Consider the following 21209-nt stretch of genomic DNA (forward strand, 5'->3'; position numbering starts at 1 on the left):
AGCTGGGCGCATGGAGAGACGGGGACATTGAGACGTGTGAGCACGGAGACACGGGGACACGGGGACACGGGAACAAAAGACCACGGAGACGTGGACAGATTGGGACACGAAGACATGGGGGGATGGCGACATGGAGAAAGAGACGCAGAAACATGGACAGATGGTAAGACGGACAGGTGTAGACGAAGAGAGATACAGATGGATGGGAACGCCGACTAATCAGGACACGCTAAGGAACGTGGCGAGAGGCACAAACCGACGAGGACAGACGGAGACACGGGCGGAAGACCACAGAAACGGGAAACGACAGCGACGAGCGCACGCACTCTCTCTGATGTTCTGCCACGTCCACTGGTCGTTGCGGAAAAACGGGTGCCTCTTGATCTCATCCACGCCGGTCCGCCCTAGGCGAACCTCCCTGGAATAAACAAACAAACAATAAATAAATAACACGAGCGGGTCGCTGCTAGTCCACGGGACCCAACACAGCGTCAAGCACACAAGGTGGTGCACTGCTCGCTGCGAGTTACACAGGTACTCGCCTACTTAGGAATGAGTTAGGTTCCGGGGGCCTGTTCGTATGTCGAATTTGTTCGTAAGTCCAACTTCACTTCTGTCGATTCCAAACATATTGCACGGCATGTGCTCTCTCCTGTAGATGTAGCTGCCACTGGTTTCTCATTTTCTGCAGATGCCACCACCGCCGTCTATTGCGCAGGGGTTGACCTTACAACTCTCGGTCCAAACAAAGATACGGGACAGGTTTGTTCGTATCTCTGAAAGTTTGTAAGTGGAATGTTCATAAGTAGAGGAGTCCCTGTAAACTCTGTTTGTATCGCACAACACGACATCGGGAACACAAGCCGTGTGTATATAGCCGAGCACTGGCCACGCACTTGCACAAGAACTACGGACAGCGGGGGAGGGGCAGTGGTGGTGGGCGGGGGAGCGTGACGTCAGAGCGACGCACGGGAACGCGTGTTCGACGCTGTGGGGATGCGAGTGACTCCATCAAGTAGATCCACGTGGCGATGACACCGCCCGCCCGCCTGCTCGCACACTAACCAGCACACTAACCAGCAAAACAGTTTTTTATAATGTAGTACGATACGAGTCACATTTCACCCGCGTGTTCGTGGACAAATCAAAACGTTCATCAATAAGACCGCCCAGAAGAGGAAAGGAAAATGTATTGAGCAACGTCGTGAGCAATGGCCCTTCAACAAGGCAGATCTTTCTGTTACGAAGAAGAACCATCTGTTGTGAAAGCCCGGCGTTCCGTTTGTCCGTCAACTAAATGACGAGAGCCTTTCAGAAGGCCTGAATCTAAAAGTTAAACAAAGTGGACCCCCCCCCACCAGATGTGGGTGTAAAAAGTTGATCCAACAGGTTGACAACAATTGTCGACCTCCTCACAAAAAAAGTTTCACTCCCCCCTCACCCCCCTCCAATAAAAAATACATTACTTCTGGAAGCGCCTACACACCCTACATCAGAGGTCGCAACCGTGTACCCGATACCCGTACCCTACCCGATACCGTTTGCGACCCTGGTGCGGCCAGGTACGGGTACGGGTAGGCCGTGAGTCACTGGTGAGTAACCGTTTGTCACTCATTTCGGGTAGGGTACGGGTACGGGTAGGGAACGGGTACCTGTACCCGGCCGGGTACGGGTACCCATTTGCGACCCTGGTGCGGCCGGGTACGGGTATGGGTAAGGAATCAAAACCCGTTTGCGACCTCTGCCCTACATGCGGTCGAGTCAGTAGTGTCTGCGCACTTTGGGGGAGTGGGGGGGGGAAGAAGAGGACATCAGTGGGGGCGACGGGAGAGGCGCGAAGTGTCGAGAAGCCCTCGGCAGGAACTAGAACAAGGCGGTCACAGGCCGCCCAAATCCTCGCGACGCAAAATGCCACCCCTTGTACAACGTTTCCTCATTCGGGCCACGGTGGTGTTCACGATCGTGTCGTGTTATTCGATATCCGTGCTGGTGCATCACTGCCAGCGCGGTATCCCAACACTTCCGTGTGCGTCTGTCCGAGAAGGAAGCTCATTCGTCCGTCAGGTTCAAAGTGGTTTGTGTTTTTTCTTCTTGGTTCTTTCGGTAAAGTCACGTAGAATGGAAACAATAAAAATAATAAAATAAAACATAATAAAATAATTCACGCGACATTTCGGCCATAACGCAAGCAGCCGTCATCAGGTGAAGACCAGTTCCGTCGGGGAGACAGCGTCTGAAATGTGTTGACGCCGTTGAGACCGGGACGATCCTCGCATGGCAAGAGCCGACCAGGTACCATGATCTACCATGATGAGCCACGCACAACCTACGAACTTTGACCCACGTAAACAAAAACACGGCCCGAGTGAAAACAAATATTCACGCCACCGCCACCAGAGGGCAGTCGCGACAAGGTCCTCTCCTTCCGTCTTCCGGAGTTTGCCATCGATGGCCAATATCCGAGTCACTCGACCAGATTGATGGCTTCCTACTCGAGCCTTCTAACTCCAATTCTGGCCACCGTAACGGAGAGTCCTCAACAACGTGCTGGGGCGGAGACGCAGTCACGTGCAGCGGACGTGGCGCACAAGCCGAGACGCTACCAACAATTACCCACGCTCTGTGGTCCTCTATATATTAAGATGTTTTCAGACAATTCGGAAAAAAAACCCACAGGTGTGAAAGGGGCCAACGCTATCCCATACAAAGAGACATATGTTAGGAGTCCACATTTGCTGTACTGCCTTCTGACGAGCCAGGGTATGGCACCTCGATGCCCACGGGAAGGGAGTTTAGCAACGTTTCTGTGATCTACCATCCGTCGCTGCCTCCACGGTGCTGGTTTGCAGGTGTAATCCACAGCAGCAACAACAAAAATAATCGCCGTGCCGGCGTGCTGGAACATAATTTAGGGAAATTAAAACCAAAAACGATCCAGGAATCTACCCTGCACTCGATGATACAAGTCCACACGTGTGGGCGCAGGGTAGAGCCCTGCATCGTTTTTGATTGACCAAGGTCAATTAGGAATGCACCCGATGAGATCGATGAGATCGGGCACAATTCCGAGTCGATTTGCTCATCGGCTTTGATGGGCAACTTCCACGCATTAGAGAAGTAGGCCACAGGCTGCTGTGGAGCCACGCGGTGGTCAACAGAAGCCGGTGGCAGCAAATCCACCGCTGCACAGCGATGCCACGCTCCCACTGCCCACAGCACGGGGGGAGAGGGCTCATCATCCAGCAGTGGCCTAGACAAACAACAGGGCTGCACGTGGCCACAATTTCGTTGTAAATCTCGAACGGCGCGAGCGACCTTGCTATTCGTGCGTAACATGTTTTTTTTGTCGCCACTAGATGGCGGACGTGACCAACGATGGGGGCGCCCTTGCACAGCTGCACATTGGGAGGGGATGGGTTCATCTTCTTGGTTCTTTCGGTAAAGTCACGTAGAAGGAAAATAATAAAATAATAAAAATAAAACATAATAAAATACAATTCTTATGACGTTTCGGCCACAACGCAAGCAGCCGTCCTCAGGTGAAGAACAGGTCTGTCGGAAAGACAGCGTCTGAATTATTTAATTTTTATTATTTTATTTCCCTTCTACGTGACTTTACCGAAAGAACCAAGAAGAGAAATCCCTGCAGTCATAAAAGCTTTAAATCGAAAAAGGGGATGGGTTATTCGTATTGTTTGGGGCCAACGTGTGTATATATATATTCAAACCCCCGTGGCTCCACAACTGTCTCGCACCTGTCGGTGAGGAAGCCGCAGATGAGGCTGCGCGCCTCCTTGGAGACGCTGGCATCGTCCGGGAAGCAGAGCGAGTTGCGGTGGTCCATGATCTTGCTGTACGTCCCCACGAGCGACTCCGCGTAGAACGGGGTGTCGCCTGCGTGCGTGTGTGCGTGTGTGCGTGCGTGCACGCAAGGCAGCGGTGGCACAGCGGTTAAGAGCACTGCGCTACGAACGAGGCGACCCGAGTCCGATTCCCGCTCATGCCCAACACCGGCATCGAATGTCGGAACCGGGGCTGTGCCCTCCCCTACGTATACTCGGCTTTGTGCACCGAGTAAATATCAGCACTTGGGAGACAAAGGCGGCCAGGCATGAGAGCCAGCCACACAACCCCCTCGTGTGCCGTGCTGACCTTCACAGATGCTTGCTAACACAGCACTTGGCCAAGACAGCCTGTGTAGGTTACACAGGGTATCTTTGACTTTGTGTGCGTGTATATCAGCAACTTGGTGGTTGCCTGGGCGGTAACCAGCAATTCTGAGATTTTGGGAGCTATCCCTGGGGCCGATTCACTCCCTGGTCTAAGAGGGGGGGGGGGGAGGGGGGATTATAATGGCCACGTGCAGTGAGCCAGTACTGCTAAGATCCTGGGTCCAAGCCCTGGGGCTGTGCATGTCTCTTTCCCTATCTCGGGGGGCTCGTGAAGACCGTGTCAAACAAACTGCACAACAGTGGAAGAGCATCTGGGACGTTCCTTACGATGTCAGGAAGCAACTGGAGCTAAGGACTTTCAAATATAGGTTGAAAACGGATTTCTTTAGGAGCTGATTTTTGTGTTTAGTTTGTTGTCCTTCGTCCGCACTTCCGATTAGTGCGGTTGGCTCCTACGGTGTGAAAGAAGTTCAACGTACATACACACATACACATCTTGGTAACCAATGTGTGTCACTGAACGTGTTGGTGGTATCGGTTCGGCCACGCCAACAACACTCCCCGTGTCACATGTAACATGGAGCAGTCTTGCGACACGGGGTGGTCATGTGTACGGTGCGGTGCAGTAGTGTGACGTGGGGGGGGGGGGGAAGGGGGGCGCGATCACATGACCCGAGTCGGTGGACGACGTGACCCAGAGATCGATCGCGCAACCCAGGGCGGCCGCACTGACCTAGCCCGACGGCCGCCACGTGGTCGCGGCTCGTCGTAGCCAAACAGGACCACAGAAGGACCACAGAAGGACCACAGAGCCTCGGGCGATTTTTTTCGGCGCCAATTCTAGCCGCGTTTCCCGCCGCCTCTGGACGCGAGCCCCGTGGGGGGGGGGCGTGGGGGGGAGGGGGGGGTGTGGGAAGGTCGCTCGGCCGTCGTCGCGTACGGCTCACCGACGAGCATCTCGAAGAGGAAGACGCCCACGGACCACCAGTCGCACTCGCGGCCGTAGTAGCCGTCCCCGCCCTGCGACTTGAGAACCTCGGGGGAGATGTAGTCCGGCGTGCCCACCGCCGTGTTAGAGCGCACCATGCCCTCCTGCGCAGACAAAGGTGCCCCCCCCCACGGAGCCTTTAACGGGGGGCGTTGGGGCGAGTGCCGTCACAGCGAGTGGCACACGAGGGGGTGGGGGCGGCCAGCGTCACGTGTCCGGCCGCCTCCGTTGTCTCCCCAGTGGCGATGTTGACGCGCCGCACCGGGTCCTCATTGAAGGCCGAGTCGACCGCGTGCACGTTTATGTGCGCGAGTGCGTTGACGCACGGGTAAGTGTACTTATACACGGGCACGCGCAGAGGTACACATGGACAAATATGCACCCGCACACTTAAACATCCACGCATGCATATTTGTAACAAAGCTAAAGATGCCCCAATAGCCTGACCAGACTGTTGAGGCAAGTGCTGTTCGCATGGGACATTTATTTTCGTGCCAATTTCTAATTGTTGCACCGCTGTACTTCATTCGATTCGCCACTCTTGCGAACGAGACTCGTCCTGCCCTCCCGCTGAGTTCCTCACCCCTGGTTACACGCGAAGCAGCAAACCTGATCACCACTTGGGGAGACAAAGGTGGCCAGGCGAGCCGGCGAAGGCCAAGTGGGGGGTGAGGGTGGGGGTGGGCGGTTAAGCGGGTCACTCACGGCGTCCATCTTCATGCAGGTGCCGAAGTCGGCGAGCTTGAGGTGGCCGAGCTTGTCCAGCAGCATGTTGTCCGGCTTGATGTCCCTGCACCGAAGACACACGTGCCCACACAAAGAGGTCCACTGCATAGCCTTTAACGGACACCGTTGGGGCATTTACTGTTAGCGTGCACCCATTAACCCTTTCCCGTCCCGATGACGTCCGCAAATTTGCAGGGTGGGTGGTGTCCCGTTCGCCCCCGAATCTCATAACGTGCAAGCGGTCCAGGGTTAATTGTATTTAGAGAGGCGTAGCGGCGCCATTGTTTTTAAAGTTGTTGTACTCACCCCAGAGAACTGTAACGACACGACCGCACCCTACAATAGCTGGCACCGAACTGTGCCACACGCATCACTCACTCACTCTCTCCAAGCTTCAGCGGTCGCAAAGTCACGAACGCCGTCAACGAAGACGCTTTTTTGTTTTTTTAACGACTAGCCGCACTGCCGTCACTCCGCTGTTACTTCAACAGGGAACGGAGGGCCTACACAATATGAGGGCCTAAGGCCTCATTGGCCTACGGGTCAATCCTGGTGGCACCATGGCCGTGGCGGGCGCCCACCGGTGGATGAAGCCCATGGAGTGAATGGCGTCGAGGGCCAGCACCACCTCGGCCGTGTAGAAGCGTGCCCACTTCTCGGGGACATCGTAGTTGCTCATGAGGCTGACGAGGTCGCCCCCCGGCATGTACTCCATCACCATGTAGAGGTAGCGCTCATCCTGGAACGCTGAGAACAGCTGGGCAAAGAGCGTGGGGGGGAGAGGGGGTGGGCTCCATTGTGAGATGCAATTTTCGTGAACGACGCGATGTAAAATTCATCATCACGATCCATGGGCAGATCGCCCCGGAGGTGTCCACTGCACATTCCGTCATTTGTTTCGGCTTTCTTCTCTGTCTTGTGTCAATATGGGTCAAGTAGTGGCCACATCTTCCTAGCACCAATCTCTTAATGCCGTCGTCAACCCATTCTCTGTTAGCTCTTCCTCTCTTTCCATGCAGAACTAAACACTGTTACTCCCACCGCACTTCCCGTATTCTTAAATATTCTTTCTTCCCACGACGACAGTTTCCTGGCATGTTGTGCCTTAGAGGTGCCACCCCTGGCGGCGAGCGACGCTACCCGTGACTGGGAGTCGAACCCAGGGGGGCCGGCATCGTACCGCGGCGTGCCTAACCGCTGCACCACCCACCACTCACGGCGATTATCACCACGATCACCGGCGGCCACGCGGTGGCGGTGGGGGCGGCACGAGACGGGAGTCGAACCTGGATGATCCAGGAGCTGTTGGCGAAGGCCATGATGTCCCTCTCCTCCCAGAAGAAGGCCGAGTCGGAGCGCTTGAGCATCTCGCCCTTGTTGAGCCGCTTCATCGCGTGGACGCGCCGCGTCTGCTTGTGCCGCACCTGCGTCGCGCCAAGGGGCACCGGGATATGAGGCGCTGGCACATCATCGTGATCGTCATCATCATCATCATAATGAGGCACGTCACATTATTGTGATCATCGTCACGATCATCATCATGATGAGGCATGTCACATTATCACGATCATCATCATAATGAGGCACGTCATATCATCGTGATCATCATCACGATCATCATCATAATGAGGCACGTCATATCATCGTGCTCAGGGGTCGCCAACCTGTGGCTCCGGAGCCGAAACGGGGCTCTGTAAGGACTGATTTGTGACGTTATTTATTAAGGAGCCACCGTTTTGTATTTCACATGCAACTGCGGCTATTGAAATATTGAGGTTTTTTTACGGAATTCGAAAAAAATCTCTTCTTGTTATTCCGGTTTCTGACCCATGACCATCATCATCGTCATCGTCATAATCAAAGGTAAAGAATCCACAAATTTGCATCAAAGAGCGACTTTGGATGGCACAGCGACCAAACTCACCAGCTGTACCACACCGAAGGCTCCTCTGCCGATGACCTTGAGGAGCTCGAAGTCGTGGACGTTCATGCGCAGGTCGCGCACCTTGCCCACCGCCTTCTCATCTGTGCGGTGACACACGCGGGCGGTGTCCCGTTGGCCAAAGCGCACGCTTCAACTCGATTTCGCTCAACCAAGGTCGACCAGACACCGACCCGCTTCACCTCACCGACCGCAGTGTCGACAACGACTCGCTCGCTCGCGCACACTTACACTCGCTCGTTCACTCACTCACCCGCTCGCTCGTTCACTCACTCACTCACCCGCTCGCATGCTCACCCGCCCGCTCGTCCGCCGACCCGCTCACCACACAACACCTCACAACGCTTATAGTTCAGCTTCTTCCCTCACACTGCTCCATCTTGGAATTCCCCCTCCTCCTCCTCCTCCCATCATCATCTTCACCGTCTGTTTTCCCCAAGCTCTTACAATAATATGAATAACATTGCACAATGCAAGAAATGTGTTAATGCCCATCCATGACAACCTTTATTGCGCTGTCAACCCGCGATTAATAATGCAGGAGGCAGCAGCGGAGGATTACACTCACGCACTTCGAGTCTTCTCCGTGGCATTTGAATAGCGACAGACCGCGAGAGTGCACGTGTGTGTGTGTGTTTACGGAGCGGTAGTGTTGCAGTGGGTGCGTTGCGCTATAAATTTGGCAACCCGAGTGCGATTCCGATACACGGCTAACATCAGTGGCGAGTGAAATCCGAACTAGTCCTGTGCCACAGCGCTGTCCGGCACGGACAACATCGTGCGGGGAGGGAGGCCTTCACTCAGCTGTTAATTGACAAATGGCTGTAACAAAAAGAAAGCATTTGAGATGTGTAGAAATCACATATATACCTTGAGTGCACATTTAAGAGTGGATTATGGGTCCCGATTTTGCTCGTACGCAACAACGAGTGGGTGACACTTCACCGGCAGTGTTGCACAAGGAGACACAATGAAGACAACTCGATGATTCACCACTAACGACGCCCCGAAGGACAACGCATGCGATAGGCAACGTTCAGGGCAACAAGCCCCATGGGTCACGGATCACTGTCTCGGACTCCTTACTTCAACTATAAACTAAAACAATATTTAATTTTACCAGGTAAGGCCCACCGAGCTGCGTAGCTCTCTTTCAAAAGCGACCCTGCCACAAATGATAGCTCAACGAAGTGGCTTATAACGTGGAAATGTATAGCAGCCAAATACTCTAAACGAATATTTCTGACTGTGGAGGGAAATACCGGAGGACGACAAAGGAAAATCCACGCGACCACGGAGAGAGAGACACGCAAACTCCAAATATACTGGTGTCAGGGTCGGGATCGAACCCGCGACCTCCTGTATACCAGGCGAGGTAGTTACCATCTCCTAGCCACCCTGGAATGTCTCCTCTCATAGACTTTATCAGAATCAGAACGTTTATTTATCCTGGAGGAATCTTTTTCACAGATGTCCAGTAGGGGTGGCTCAGCAAGTTACAACGATGAATAAATAAATATGAGAGCAAGATGGGGAAAAGGTAAGCAAATCACTCAAAATAAATAAAGACATTTAAATTAAACATAGTAGTGCAAATTGCACAAGTACATACATCCTTGCCGATTTAGCAGCACCAAATGCAAGCTTGGGCAAGGCAGAAAAACAACAATAACAACAACAGTCCGAGACCACATCGAGACAACAACAACAACAACAACAATCCCAGACCACACCAAGACACCAACAACAACTCCCAGATCACACCAAGACAACAAGTTATTAACCACACCAAAACAACAACAACAACAATAAACCCAGACCACACCAAGACAAAAACAAACAGTCCCTCAATTACATTAACACTGAACTATCGATAAAGTCACAAATCACATTTGCAAAATGTGGGCCGTATCCGGCAACAATCTTCTGCCTCAGGATATTTGGTTATGAAGGCAGACCTGACGATGTCAAGAGAGGAAACGAGGTTGTCCCAGAGCATCGGTGCTGCAACGGCCAAGTCTGTTTGCTCCCTCGCTTAGCGGCGGTGTTACTGCCCAGTGATTGTAATTCTTCATCTTGCCGCTCTTGTTCGTACGTCTCGAGTGGCATTCATTACGAATCTGCCACCTCGCCGGGACCTCCCGGGATGCAAGACGGAACCTCAAGGGCTGCTCCCCGCCGATGAAGAGCAACGTCAATTATTCAAGCAGCGGTGTGTCGGTGAGGGGGGGGGGGGGGGCTCGTCACATCCACGACAACGCTAGCATCTCCCCCCCCCCCACCCCCACCAAGTGATTTCCAACAGCACTCGGGTCAAGTGTCAAGTTGATGTTGTCACGTGGCCAGCTGACGACAACTCCGGGGGAACCAGGATGAGTCTCGTTTTGTGTGCGAGAGTGACTGACGTGGGTCGCGATGAAAGCGATGACAAAACAAATAAATAATAATAAGAAGAAGAATAACAATGAAGGGTACACCAACATTTTGCGATTATAAACCGGAGGGGAAACCACCGCGTCCGCATGAGCTACCAAGGCTACTGCACAGACATGAATCTAAGCGAACTAAAGTCGGCCCAGGCAGACGATCGCATTGTCGAATTCGCAGCGGCACACGCACACACGCAATTCAAGTATTCTACGTGCACATGTGATCACATTACCCGTAATGCGCCCGAAATCATCGGATCTCGGAAGCTAAGCTGGGTTGAGCCTGGATAGCGCTTGGATTTGTGGCACCACCAGGCTTAAAAAGCGGCGTGTTGCAGGCTACGTTGTCACCAGAGGGCAGTCCCGCAACGTCCATTGTTGTACTGCATTTCTACGCTCCAGCAACGATGCTCCCTGCCTTTCACCAAACCGGCACGGACGAACGTGGTGAAGTACGGTCAAATAGCCCCCTCACAACCCCACGCGGCGCGGCGAGGCCCTCATCCAGCAGTAGATTGTAAAAAGGGCTGCACGCATGCGGTCATATCCCAGGCACGGTACTGCGGCAGCAGTCATCGCACGTTGGCCAGGGTGGACAACGGCCAGCGGAGGACTTTCAGCGTAACCTCGCGAGGGACTGGGTTCAACGCCGGACTGAGCCATGGCCCATCCACTGCTGGATGAAGGCCAGCGACGAGATGTGGCCCAACGACCCTTACAACCGAACGGGGCGCGCTGCCGCGTGGGGGAGCCCTTCGTCCAACGGCGGAACGGCAAAAGGGGGCTGTCAATTCAACAATTTATTAATCATTTATTTACTCGCATGGGTTATCATTAAATATTCCAAGCGCGTCAATAAACACGTGACGCGCGTCAGCCTGGATGCGTCGGTGTATAAGGAAATGTTGCCTTGGGGGGGGGGGGGGGGGAGCGGGGGGGCGGTGGTAGCCGTCGCCGCGTCGTCGTCGTAACGACGACGCGGCGACGGGAAGTGTCGTTGAGTTTTACTGCTGACGCTGCGCACGCGACGTCAGCTTGTAACACGGCGCCACTGCACGATACTCGCACGCCTGCCCTGGCGGTACTCATTTGCACGCCCCCCCCCCCCCCCGTGGTACTCGGCCGCCAGCCCGCCCGCCCCCTCCCCGTGGTACTCCCCCGCCTGCCCTGGCAGTACTCGCCCGCGCAGGAAGAGAACGACTCCCAGCTCCGAGGAGCCAAGCTCTGCCGTCCTCTATACATCAAGGTGTTACCAGCCAATTCGTGAGCGATTACTACATGCGGGAGGAAACCAGAGAAAACTCACACGTGCGAGGGGGCCAAAGCTATCCCACGCAGAAGACACGGATGACACGAGTCCACATTTGCTGTACTGTCTTCTACCGGCGAGCCAGGGTACGGGCTTCCTCCTCGACGCCCACGGGAAGGGAGTTTCGCAACATCCGTATGTGGTCCACCAACCCTCGCCGCTGTCTCCACGGTGCTGGATTACGGGCAGCCACGTGCAGCAGCAGCAGCGTAGCCACCGCCACCCGGACTCATTCTAGAAAATGTCACGTGGGATGTAGGGGGCTCGGTGGGTTCGTGACGGCAACGTCGGAGGCAACGAGCCAGCACCGACAACAACGAGCACAGGGTCTGTTGGTTATCAACCATCAGAATCAGCCACGGTCAATCCGCTGCTGGATGAAGGCCTTCCCAAGCCGTGAGCGGTCAAGCTCTGGAGCGCCGGCATCCCGAGACTTACATCTGTTGAGGAAGCTTTCGATGTTCTTGTTCTTGCGCAACGCCGGGAAGTCCAGGTCCTGCACCAAGGCCTCAAAGCCGTCCTGAGGGAGAGACAGGAAACGTATCACTGTTAATCGTCATTAAAAACTAATCACAATTATTCACCACGAACAGACGTGATCTGTCCACTCCTGGACGAAGGCTTCCCCAAGCTGGCACCACCCCTCACGGTCTCACGACAAGAGCATCCGCCCAGCGCCCGCTCACGGAGCCGGTTTTTCGCGGTTCCGTCTCCGCGGCGAGCGTGATCCAGGCCGTAGTTTCGCCCTCGTGATGCCACTAAGGCCCGGGACTTGGTCTCTGGCCATGAGATCGTTCTTGTGACGAGTTCCTGTTAATGCCCACTCATTCTTCTTGTGACGAGTCCCTGTCAATGCCCACTCACTCTCCTTGTGACGAGTCCCTGTCAATGCCCACTCACTCTTCTTGTGACGAGTCCCTGTCAATGCCCACTCACTCTTCTTGTGACGAGTCCCTGTCAATGCCCACTCACTCTTCTTGTGACGAGTCCCTGTCTATGTCCACTCACTCTCCTCAGTGCTCCTCTTCGTGTCTCCCGGTGTACATTCCAAGTGTGCGTCTCTCCGACGCTTCTTTGCGCACTCTGCCCTCTGCGCGGCATCGCGTGGAAATGGATCGTGTAGGAGTACACAACTCTGTGGGTCTGTACGCAAGTCTGTGGACCATGTAAGAGTACGCAAGTGTGTGGATCTCCATGCAAGGGCATCATTTGTTGCCAGGTCGCTTCTGGAAAATAAGTTCATAACCTCAGTGGGGGGGCCTTTACCTGCAAAGATTTTTAAAAATAGTTTAATTGGTATATTTTTAAGCGACTCGTGTTTGCGTACTGTTTGTTGTTGTAACGGTCTGACCTGCCCCAACCGCACATCTCTGAAAAAGAGCTTCATAGCTCATCGGATTTCTCCAGTCACAATTACGGAGATTCCGATGTGACCCAGAGAAGAGGCGCGGCGGAATGGAAGCACGTGGGAGGCAGAAACTCCTCCGAGCTGCCGACGCCACGCATCAACGCGTAACTCTCGGCTCAGAGAGAGCCGGCAAATATTTCTGGACGCTCATTTCCCACGGGCAGAATGAACGCCGGCCCCGCGGCGGTAAAGAACTTCGTGTTGTGCTTCTGTCGCCGTCTGGAACGCACTTCCTTCCGATATTAGGAAACCACTGGAGCTATGCACTTTTAAATCTAGATTTCAAAAGCCATTTCTTCAAAACGGCTTTTTGTGTTGAGCACGGTTGTTTACTTGCGGTGCGGAAGAAGCTCGACACACACGTACAGTGCCGAGTGCGAGCGTTTGGTCAATAAAGTAAGCGGCCAGTGAAGGCGCGCTCCTGTAACGGCGCATCCTGGAGGCGAGGGGGGCAGGATGCGCGAGCCGCCGCGTCATCGCTTCCTCTTGGCCAAGGGAGAGGCGCGCGGGCGAGCGCTGAGCAAGGCAGATAAACACGGGCGCCCCGAAAACACAGAACGCGGGCGACGCTTGAACGCTGGCGGGCGGGTGGGCCGGGTGGGCGTCTCGTTCAGCCGCTGGGGAGATGGAGTGGCACAAGCGGATGAGAATTCCTGGGGTCCGTTACGAAAGCGAACCTCTGGCCCGGGGAAGGGGGGCAGCGCGCCCCCGATAGCACGCGGGGTGGTGGAGGAGAGAGGGAACGTGTCCCGCAAACTGCCGAGTGGGGGGTTGTGGGTGGAAAGATCCCAAAAGTTGGAGATTTTAACAATTCGGAAATTGCATCCCGGAAGCTCGATGATGATGATGATAACAAAAGTGGGGCTTACGATGATAACCAGATATTACCAATAAAAATTAAGGGAATAACAATGATACTAAAATACTGGCAATGAAGTCAGTGTTGGTTTAATCAATGCCGATGATGAATACAATGACGGCAAGACATATGGACTTGTAGTCTACTTATTGCTAGCCAAGTGCTCATTCTTGCACAAACAAACATACAAAGATCAAAGATCCCCCATATAGCCTTAACAGACTGTAGGGGCAAGTGCTGCTAGCGAGCACCTATGAAGGCCAGCATGGCACACGAGGGGGTGGGTGGACATCACCACGCCCGGCCGCCTTTGTCTCCCCAGTGGCGATGTTTACACATCACACCAGGTACTCATTTGAGGCTGAGTCGACCTAGGGAAGGCCCAGGATCAGTTCAGATAATCGTCACTGGTGTTGGCCGTGAGCGGGAATCGAACCCGGGTCGCCAAGTTCGTAGCGCAGCGCGCTAACCGCTACACCACCGCTCCCCACAAACACACACACACAGACATGCAGACAAACAGATAGACACACATATACAGACAGACACACAGACAAACATACATACAAACAAACACATACACAACTCCCCTCTCCTCCTCCTCTATCCTTTCCTCTTCCCTCCCCCTCTCGCCTCTGACCCTCCCCATCCCATCTCTACCCACAGGTCCAGTGGCCCGGCCCCAACGAGAGAAGCTCAACCACAAGGCCCCCCCCACTCCCTTCCCCCCACTCCTTCCAACCCCCCCCCCCACTCCCTTCACCCCCCCCCCAACTCCTTCCAACACCCCCACTCCTTCCCCCCCCCCACTCCTTTCCCCCCCCCACTCCTTCCCCCCCCCCCACTCCTTTCACCCCCCCCCCGCCCCAGTGACTGACGTCAGAAACCGAGTCCCGCCGACCAAAAGCCCAGAGGCAGCTCCATGTTTGGCGTTGATGGTCGAGGGGCGTTGGGGACACGAGCCGGGGCTGGGGGAGCGAGGGGGGGGTCTCAGACGGTGGCGAAGCAAGCGACGGCATCGTTCGTTCGTTCTTTCATTATTGTTGTTGTTGTTAAATTTCGATTTAAAGCTTTCGTGGCTGCAGGGATTCATCTTCTTGGTTCTTTCGGTAAAGTCACGTAGAAGGAAAATAATAAAAATAAAACATTTCTTTTATTATGTTTTATTTTATTATTTCCCTTCTACGTGACTTTACCGAAAGAACCAAGAAGAGAATATTGTTGTTGTTGCAATAACTGTGTTCCGGACCCAGCACCTGAACCGGTGCTATGCCTCCCCCACCCCCTTCACCAATCCCCACTGACCAGCGTGGTGAAGTATGGTCAAACAACCCCCTGTGACAAATCGGACGTGGGGAGGCCTCCATCCAGCAGTGGGACTGTACATTCACCGCGTGATGATTCCAAACAAAGCATTCCTCTTCTGTACAAGTCGATGTTGAGTCAAACGGACGGGGAAGACTTTCATGAACAGGCGAGAAATTTTGTTTAAATAAGCACAGCGAACACAGAGCGCAGACCCACAGGCTCACACAGAGAGCCACAGGCTCAGAGAGACCCACAGACTCACAGAGACCCACATACTCACAGAAAGACACAGGCTCATGTAGAGACCCACAGACTCACACAGAGACCCACATCCTTACAAAGAGACCCAATGGCCTTACAAAGACAACCATAGCCTTACAAAGAGGCGGGAGTGGCTGGACGGCTCAGAGGTCATCATGCTGCGGTGAGATCCTGGGTTTAAATTCAGGTCACCAACGAATGTTAAAAAAAAAATTAGCTCTGCACTTAATTCAGCCAAATACCAGCTCGGAGCTTTAAAAATAAAAGTTTGACGGTCGCGCGACGAACATTGCTCTTTGAAGCAGGGCACTTGGCAGAGTGCCGCCCTTGACTCTGTGGACCAAAGGTCGCTGGAAGAGACCTCAGAGGTAGGTCTGCGATACCCTCGTCTATGGGTTGCTCTCCGAACACGAAGGGTCGCGACATTTCCAAAAGGATTCTTCGTCTCGTGCCCACGCGACCGCTGACGGCGCAATCGCGATAAACATTGCGGAGCGGGACAGAAAATTTCACTAAAACGACTGCAAGACCTCACCGACCCTACACGGACAGCAAATTCCTAGAGTCAAGTGACCACGCGCGATGGCGCGATCGGCAACAGAAACGAGGATGCAGTCTTTGAACCAGAAAACACCTTCCACACGTCGACTGGTCGGTCACGCGGCCCACGTACCCGACGGAAGAGTCAGACATTCATACACAAGTCCTGGAACGCATGTACGCGTGCTGAACTTCTTTTGCAGCGTACGTAGCCAGCCGTGCTAATCGTACGAAGGACAGCGCCTCTAGTCAATCATCCATGAAAGCCACTACTCGGAGACTTCAGAGATTCCTTTATCGGGAGCGTGCTGCTCCATTGGTGATGCTGGGCGAATTCCATTGACGTTTATCTTCACGGGGAAGACAACGGGAAAACGCAGGGGAAATCTCCCACGGCATACGAGGGGGCGAACGCGCACGACACAGGAGCCGGCGTCTTGCGTCACGAGTGTGAGAATCGATTCCAGTCGATGAATCGATGGCAGCACTCCCAGCCGTGTGTTCAAGTTTCAAGTCGATTTTTCATTTTTTTTAGCCGGGTGAGAGCTCGTTTTCATGAGCGAGCCCTGAGAAATCCGATAAGCTATGAAGCTCTTTTTCACAGGTGTCCAGTAGGGACCCTCGCGTGGTGTAGAACTCGACTGAACGTTACGCGGGGGGGTGGGGGGGGGGTAGTGGAAATTTTGGGTTTCGTTTTTTTTTCCTTTCAAGTACTGGTGATAATCGTTGGCAAGAACTGAGAGTTCCCCTTCGGTAAATATTTCATGACACCCCGTAAGCCGGTGGAGCAACAGGAAGCAGTTTTAATCCTTTGCAGGTTTTTTTTTCTTCTGCTGCTGCAAAAAGATTATCAGGGAACCCAAAAGCGCCTCGCCGTTTGTTTTTTTAAGACACCGAAAAGCTATTTTGGGTTTGGGGATGAAGCAGCAATGAATTATTAAATATCTTGGCCGCGATAGCATGCGGAGGGCTAAACTATTCCCGAAACCGGCCGCTGCGAGATTTACGCGACAAAAAACAAGGAATTTAAAAAGCAAACCGAGAGCTGTGAAAAATGTTTTGGGGAATTTGTGTTTTTTTCTTCGCTCTCTGCTGTTTTCATTTCAGAAGAATGTTCGCGTCGGGTCGACTCCCCCCACCTCAAAGGCAGCGAGCGCTGCCTACGTAGCCAACCATGAGTCTACGGGTCTCTGTGCGGGCATACGGGTCTACGCGAGTCTACGGGTCTCTGCGTGAGCCTACGTATGCGTGCATGTTGAACTTCTTTCGCGCCGTAAGAAGCCAACCGTGCTAATCGGAGGTGTGCGTGAAGGACAAACAAACTAACCGCAAAAATCAGTTCCAAAGAAATTCGTTTTCGATCTAGATGATTTCAAAGTGCATAGGTCCCAGCAGCTTCCTAATCTAGGAAGAGCATTCCAGAAGGACAGGGAGAGAACGCGACCACCGCCGGGAGAGCCGTCGGCCGGGCACGATGCCCGACGTTTCGCACCACACGCCGGCAGCAGCTTCTTCTCCTCCTCCAGCAACCAAAGTGATCGTCGCGCAGGATTCCATTGTGCCCACTCGACGGCGTTGGCTGCGTTCACAACGCGTGGGGGAGGGGGGCGGCGATCAACACGAGGACACCGTCTCCAACCACACCAACTGTCTCCCCGTGACGCCCTCGCTTCGTGGCCTGCAGTAGCGGACCTCGGCATCGGCATCGAGCTCCCGAACCGCATCGCTGCTGCCATCGTGGGCGAGAAGAGGCTAGAACTCCCATGTTAACCACCCACGTGACCACCCACGTGACCACCCACGGGCTCGCGGTGTGGTGACCGCGATAATTAAGTGGGCAGCGCGGGGGAACGAGCCCCCCAATTTTTGTTTATTAAGAAATGCAATTAAATATTTTTTTCCCACAAAAACTCCAAACTCTTGCCCATCCTCAGCGCAGCACGCAGGGGGCAGCCCGAATCGGCGACGAGGAGCAGCAGAAGTGCCGACAGCAGACGACGGGAATCGTGGTGCTCGCCTTGGCGGACCGCGGATCCTTTTGGGGTCACTGCCGGTCCCAAGAAAAAAAACCCCAGCCTGCCCACCCCCCTCCCCTCGCCCAGGACAAAAAGAAAACCACGGGGATCGTTGCAACACCAAATTTGTGTGCGAGGAACGAGCCTGGCAGATTTTTGGCGGAGAGGCGGAGTTGAGGCCGATTTAAAAGCCACATCTTGTGATAAACTGCCTTTTAATGGCAAAGTTTAAAAATATCTACGCTGTTAAAAAAATATATACATGCCAAATACCGCAGCTAAAAAAAGGAAGCAAATTAAGTTCAGAGCCGTGCTCTGAACGTGCGGGACGTTGTGTTTTGTTTTTCCAATCAGCGCCAAGACCGGCAACTGTTGGGCGGTTCTGCCATGGCTCCGCCTGCTGCTGCATGCTGCCCCACCGACCCTTCCCCTGTGGGCGAAAGGGGGCTGTTTAACCGCGTGCTCACCGCTTGCGAGTTAACTTAAAAAATTTATCAAACTGGGACTGTGGCGCCAGCAACACAATGGGCAACTCCTCCTAGAATCTTCAAACGCTCGCTGCGAAAAGGCTGCGTATTTTGCGGTTAATACACCCGGCAGCATTAGCCAAGGCTGCCTGTCCAATTCGAACCACGAAAATCACCGCGACAAGCTGCAAGAAACGAACGCACTATGGCTGGGCCGTGTAACATTCATTTGTCATTGGACACAATTTAACGCCCATATTGTTGCTTTTGCGAGCATTAGGAATGGGCGTTTTTACTCTCGGTGTATCGACGTGTCGTTTGTCCTACAGTACGGTACGAAAGAAGTTCAACAGACTTACACATGTACAACGTGCATACAAAGATCCCCCGTATAGCCTTAACAGACTGTAGGGGCAAGTGCTGTTAGTGAGCACCTATGAAGGCCGGCACGGCACACGAGGGGGTGGGCTGGCCAACGCCACGCCCAGCCGCCTTTGTCTCCCGAGTGGCAATGCTCACACATCGCACCAGGTACTCATATGAGGCTGAGTCGACTTAGGGGAGGCATAGGACCGGTTCAGATAATCGCCACCGGTGTTGGCCGTGAGAGGGAATCGAACTCGGGTCGCCAGGTTCGTAGCGCAGTGCCCTAACCGCTACACACACGTACACACGCACACACACCTCGATTCTACAGACTCCGCTCCAAGGCCACTGGCAGGGGCTGCACCGGGCCACGCTTGCCAAGCAAGGCCGCGTCTGGAGCCATCGCAAACTTGGCCCCACTTGAATCCCCGAACCAAGCGGCTACAGCGACACAACGACTCAGAGTGGAAGAGCGCGTGGCCGTGACCGCGTCGCAAGACGCCACCGCCGCGTGACCCCGAGAGCGCATCGGAGCGGTTTGCACGACGGCAAACTTTTCGCGGTTGACCCGTGTAGCTCTCCGATGTAACAATGATTTCGACTCGCTGCGCCGCCACCGCCGCCGCCGCACGGTATTCGCTCGTCGCTCTCGTCAAGAGAGACACAGAGAGAGAGGACAACTGGGAGGCGCGAGGAGGCACCGCAGAGGAGCGGGAAGTCAGCAGCAGCCAGGCGGTGAGCTGGCAACAACAAATGTCCAAGCTCTGTGGTCCTCTATATATTAAGTCCTTTTCAGCCAAGTCATGAATGAGACGGCGACTCGGATGGCTCGGACACGTTCTCACAATGGACCAGGGACATATTCCAAAAATTGCCCACAGATGGACACCGCCGGGCAAAAGGAGACCCGGGAGAGCCGAGAACAACGTGGCGCGAGACCGTGAAGGACGAGCTGGTGGCAGCGATCGACCTCTCTTGGGGCGAGGCTCAACATGTTGCTAAGGACAGGAAGAGGTGGAGGGAAACTCATTGCGGCCTTTATGTCCCATATAGGGGATGAAGAGGATTAACTAAATTAATGAGTGTTTGCATGTGGCAATAAATCGGAGGGAGCGGAGAAAACCCACGGGTGTGTGCGAGGGGGCAACGCTCTATCCCATAGAGACGGAACACTTTCGAGGTCCAACATTTGCTGTGTTGCTTTCTGCCGGCGAACCAGGGTATGGCACCTCGATGACCACGGGAAGGGAGATTCACAACACGAGTGTGATCCATCAACCCCCACATCCAAAGTGCTGGACTACAGGCGTGCCCGCTACCACCTCGGCATTCTGTCTCGACGTGCTGGGGGCTGCCGCCGCAGGGACTAAATTGGACACAAACTCAGCTGCTCTACGCAGTTCCTGAAGAGGCTCCCGGCATGTCAGAGCGAAACGTCGGACATCGTGCCGCACGGCCCGAAAACACGAGGGAGAGCCGGACTCTCTCCCTCATGGATCGCAGCGACGGGTCACGGGGTCACGGGGTCACGGGGTCAGCAACAGACAAAAGTCTGAGCACATGCACAGCTCTTTTGTCAATCCACTGCTGGATGAGGGCCTCCCACACATCGTGCCGCTTGTCGGGTTGGCGACAGCGGAGAGGAGCTTCGAGCCTCGGAGGGAATGCCACCCCCCCCCCCCCCCCTTTATTAAGATGACAATTCAAGACAAAGGCCTTGTGCCAACGCGGCACCGGTTGCCAGCATTCCATCACCGGTGCAGATCCGTCAGCGACGCCCATAACCAAACGCAGGCAGCGTCCCGTACAAGCCGGGTGCAGGGGGACGCCCTTTCAAAAAGGGGACCGCATGGACAGAAATGTAAGGGTGCCACAGCAGATCTGATGTGTAACGTGGAAAGTCCACCCGAATTATGCAACAATGTTGTGAGGCCAGCGTGGGTGGTCCGGCATTGTCGTGATGGAGGAGGTGATAGGGGGTGGGTGGCGGGGAGGGCAGGGATGGTGGAGAGGGAGGAGGAGGAGGAGGTGGGCTCCTGCCATCAAACAATCCGGACACATTTACCAAAATACGGACTGGGGCATCCTTCATCACCATCAGACGCGACCTATCCCACCCCAGGACGAATGGCCTCCCAAAATCCATCGCCATCCCTCACGACATTGCGGTGGCATGCGGGACACACGAGACGATCCCGCTGCTCCATCTCCACAGCCGACGTGCCCTCGGCGACGTCGCCTCCTCTGGCCGCGGGCCGTGACGCGTCCTGCCCCGTCGACGAGCGTGCACCTCTCTTCCGGCGCGGTGGTGGCGACGCGCGAGTTGCGTGCTTTCTGCGCTGCTTTCCATACCAGGGTCCACATTCTGTCATCGCGCCGCGTGCGTGCGTGCGCTCTCGTCCGCGCGCTCCTCTTCCAC

The 21209-nt window shown here is 54.5% G+C and overlaps 1 protein-coding gene across 1 annotated transcript in view; it reads right to left on the reverse strand.

The window, feature by feature from the left end:
• Nucleotides 1-21209, reverse strand: part of LOC133353186 (rho-associated protein kinase 2-like) — a 64913-nt gene that overhangs the window by 32275 nt on the left and 11429 nt on the right. The window contains exons 2-9 of the mRNA XM_061569227.1: nucleotides 12005-12086; nucleotides 7811-7911; nucleotides 7173-7310; nucleotides 6468-6643; nucleotides 5866-5950; nucleotides 5120-5264; nucleotides 3756-3894; nucleotides 327-418 (exon numbers count right to left, since the gene is read on the reverse strand). Of these exons, the coding sequence (XP_061425211.1) occupies nucleotides 327-418; nucleotides 3756-3894; nucleotides 5120-5264; nucleotides 5866-5950; nucleotides 6468-6643; nucleotides 7173-7310; nucleotides 7811-7911; nucleotides 12005-12086 (958 nt within the window). The remainder of the gene's footprint in view (nucleotides 1-326; nucleotides 419-3755; nucleotides 3895-5119; nucleotides 5265-5865; nucleotides 5951-6467; nucleotides 6644-7172; nucleotides 7311-7810; nucleotides 7912-12004; nucleotides 12087-21209) is intronic.

Source organism: Lethenteron reissneri, chromosome 43 (genome assembly GCF_015708825.2).
Source record: "Lethenteron reissneri isolate LAM-NWPU_2019-01 chromosome 43, ASM1570882v1, whole genome shotgun sequence".
Classification (NCBI taxonomy): domain Eukaryota; kingdom Metazoa; phylum Chordata; class Hyperoartia; order Petromyzontiformes; family Petromyzontidae; genus Lethenteron; species Lethenteron reissneri.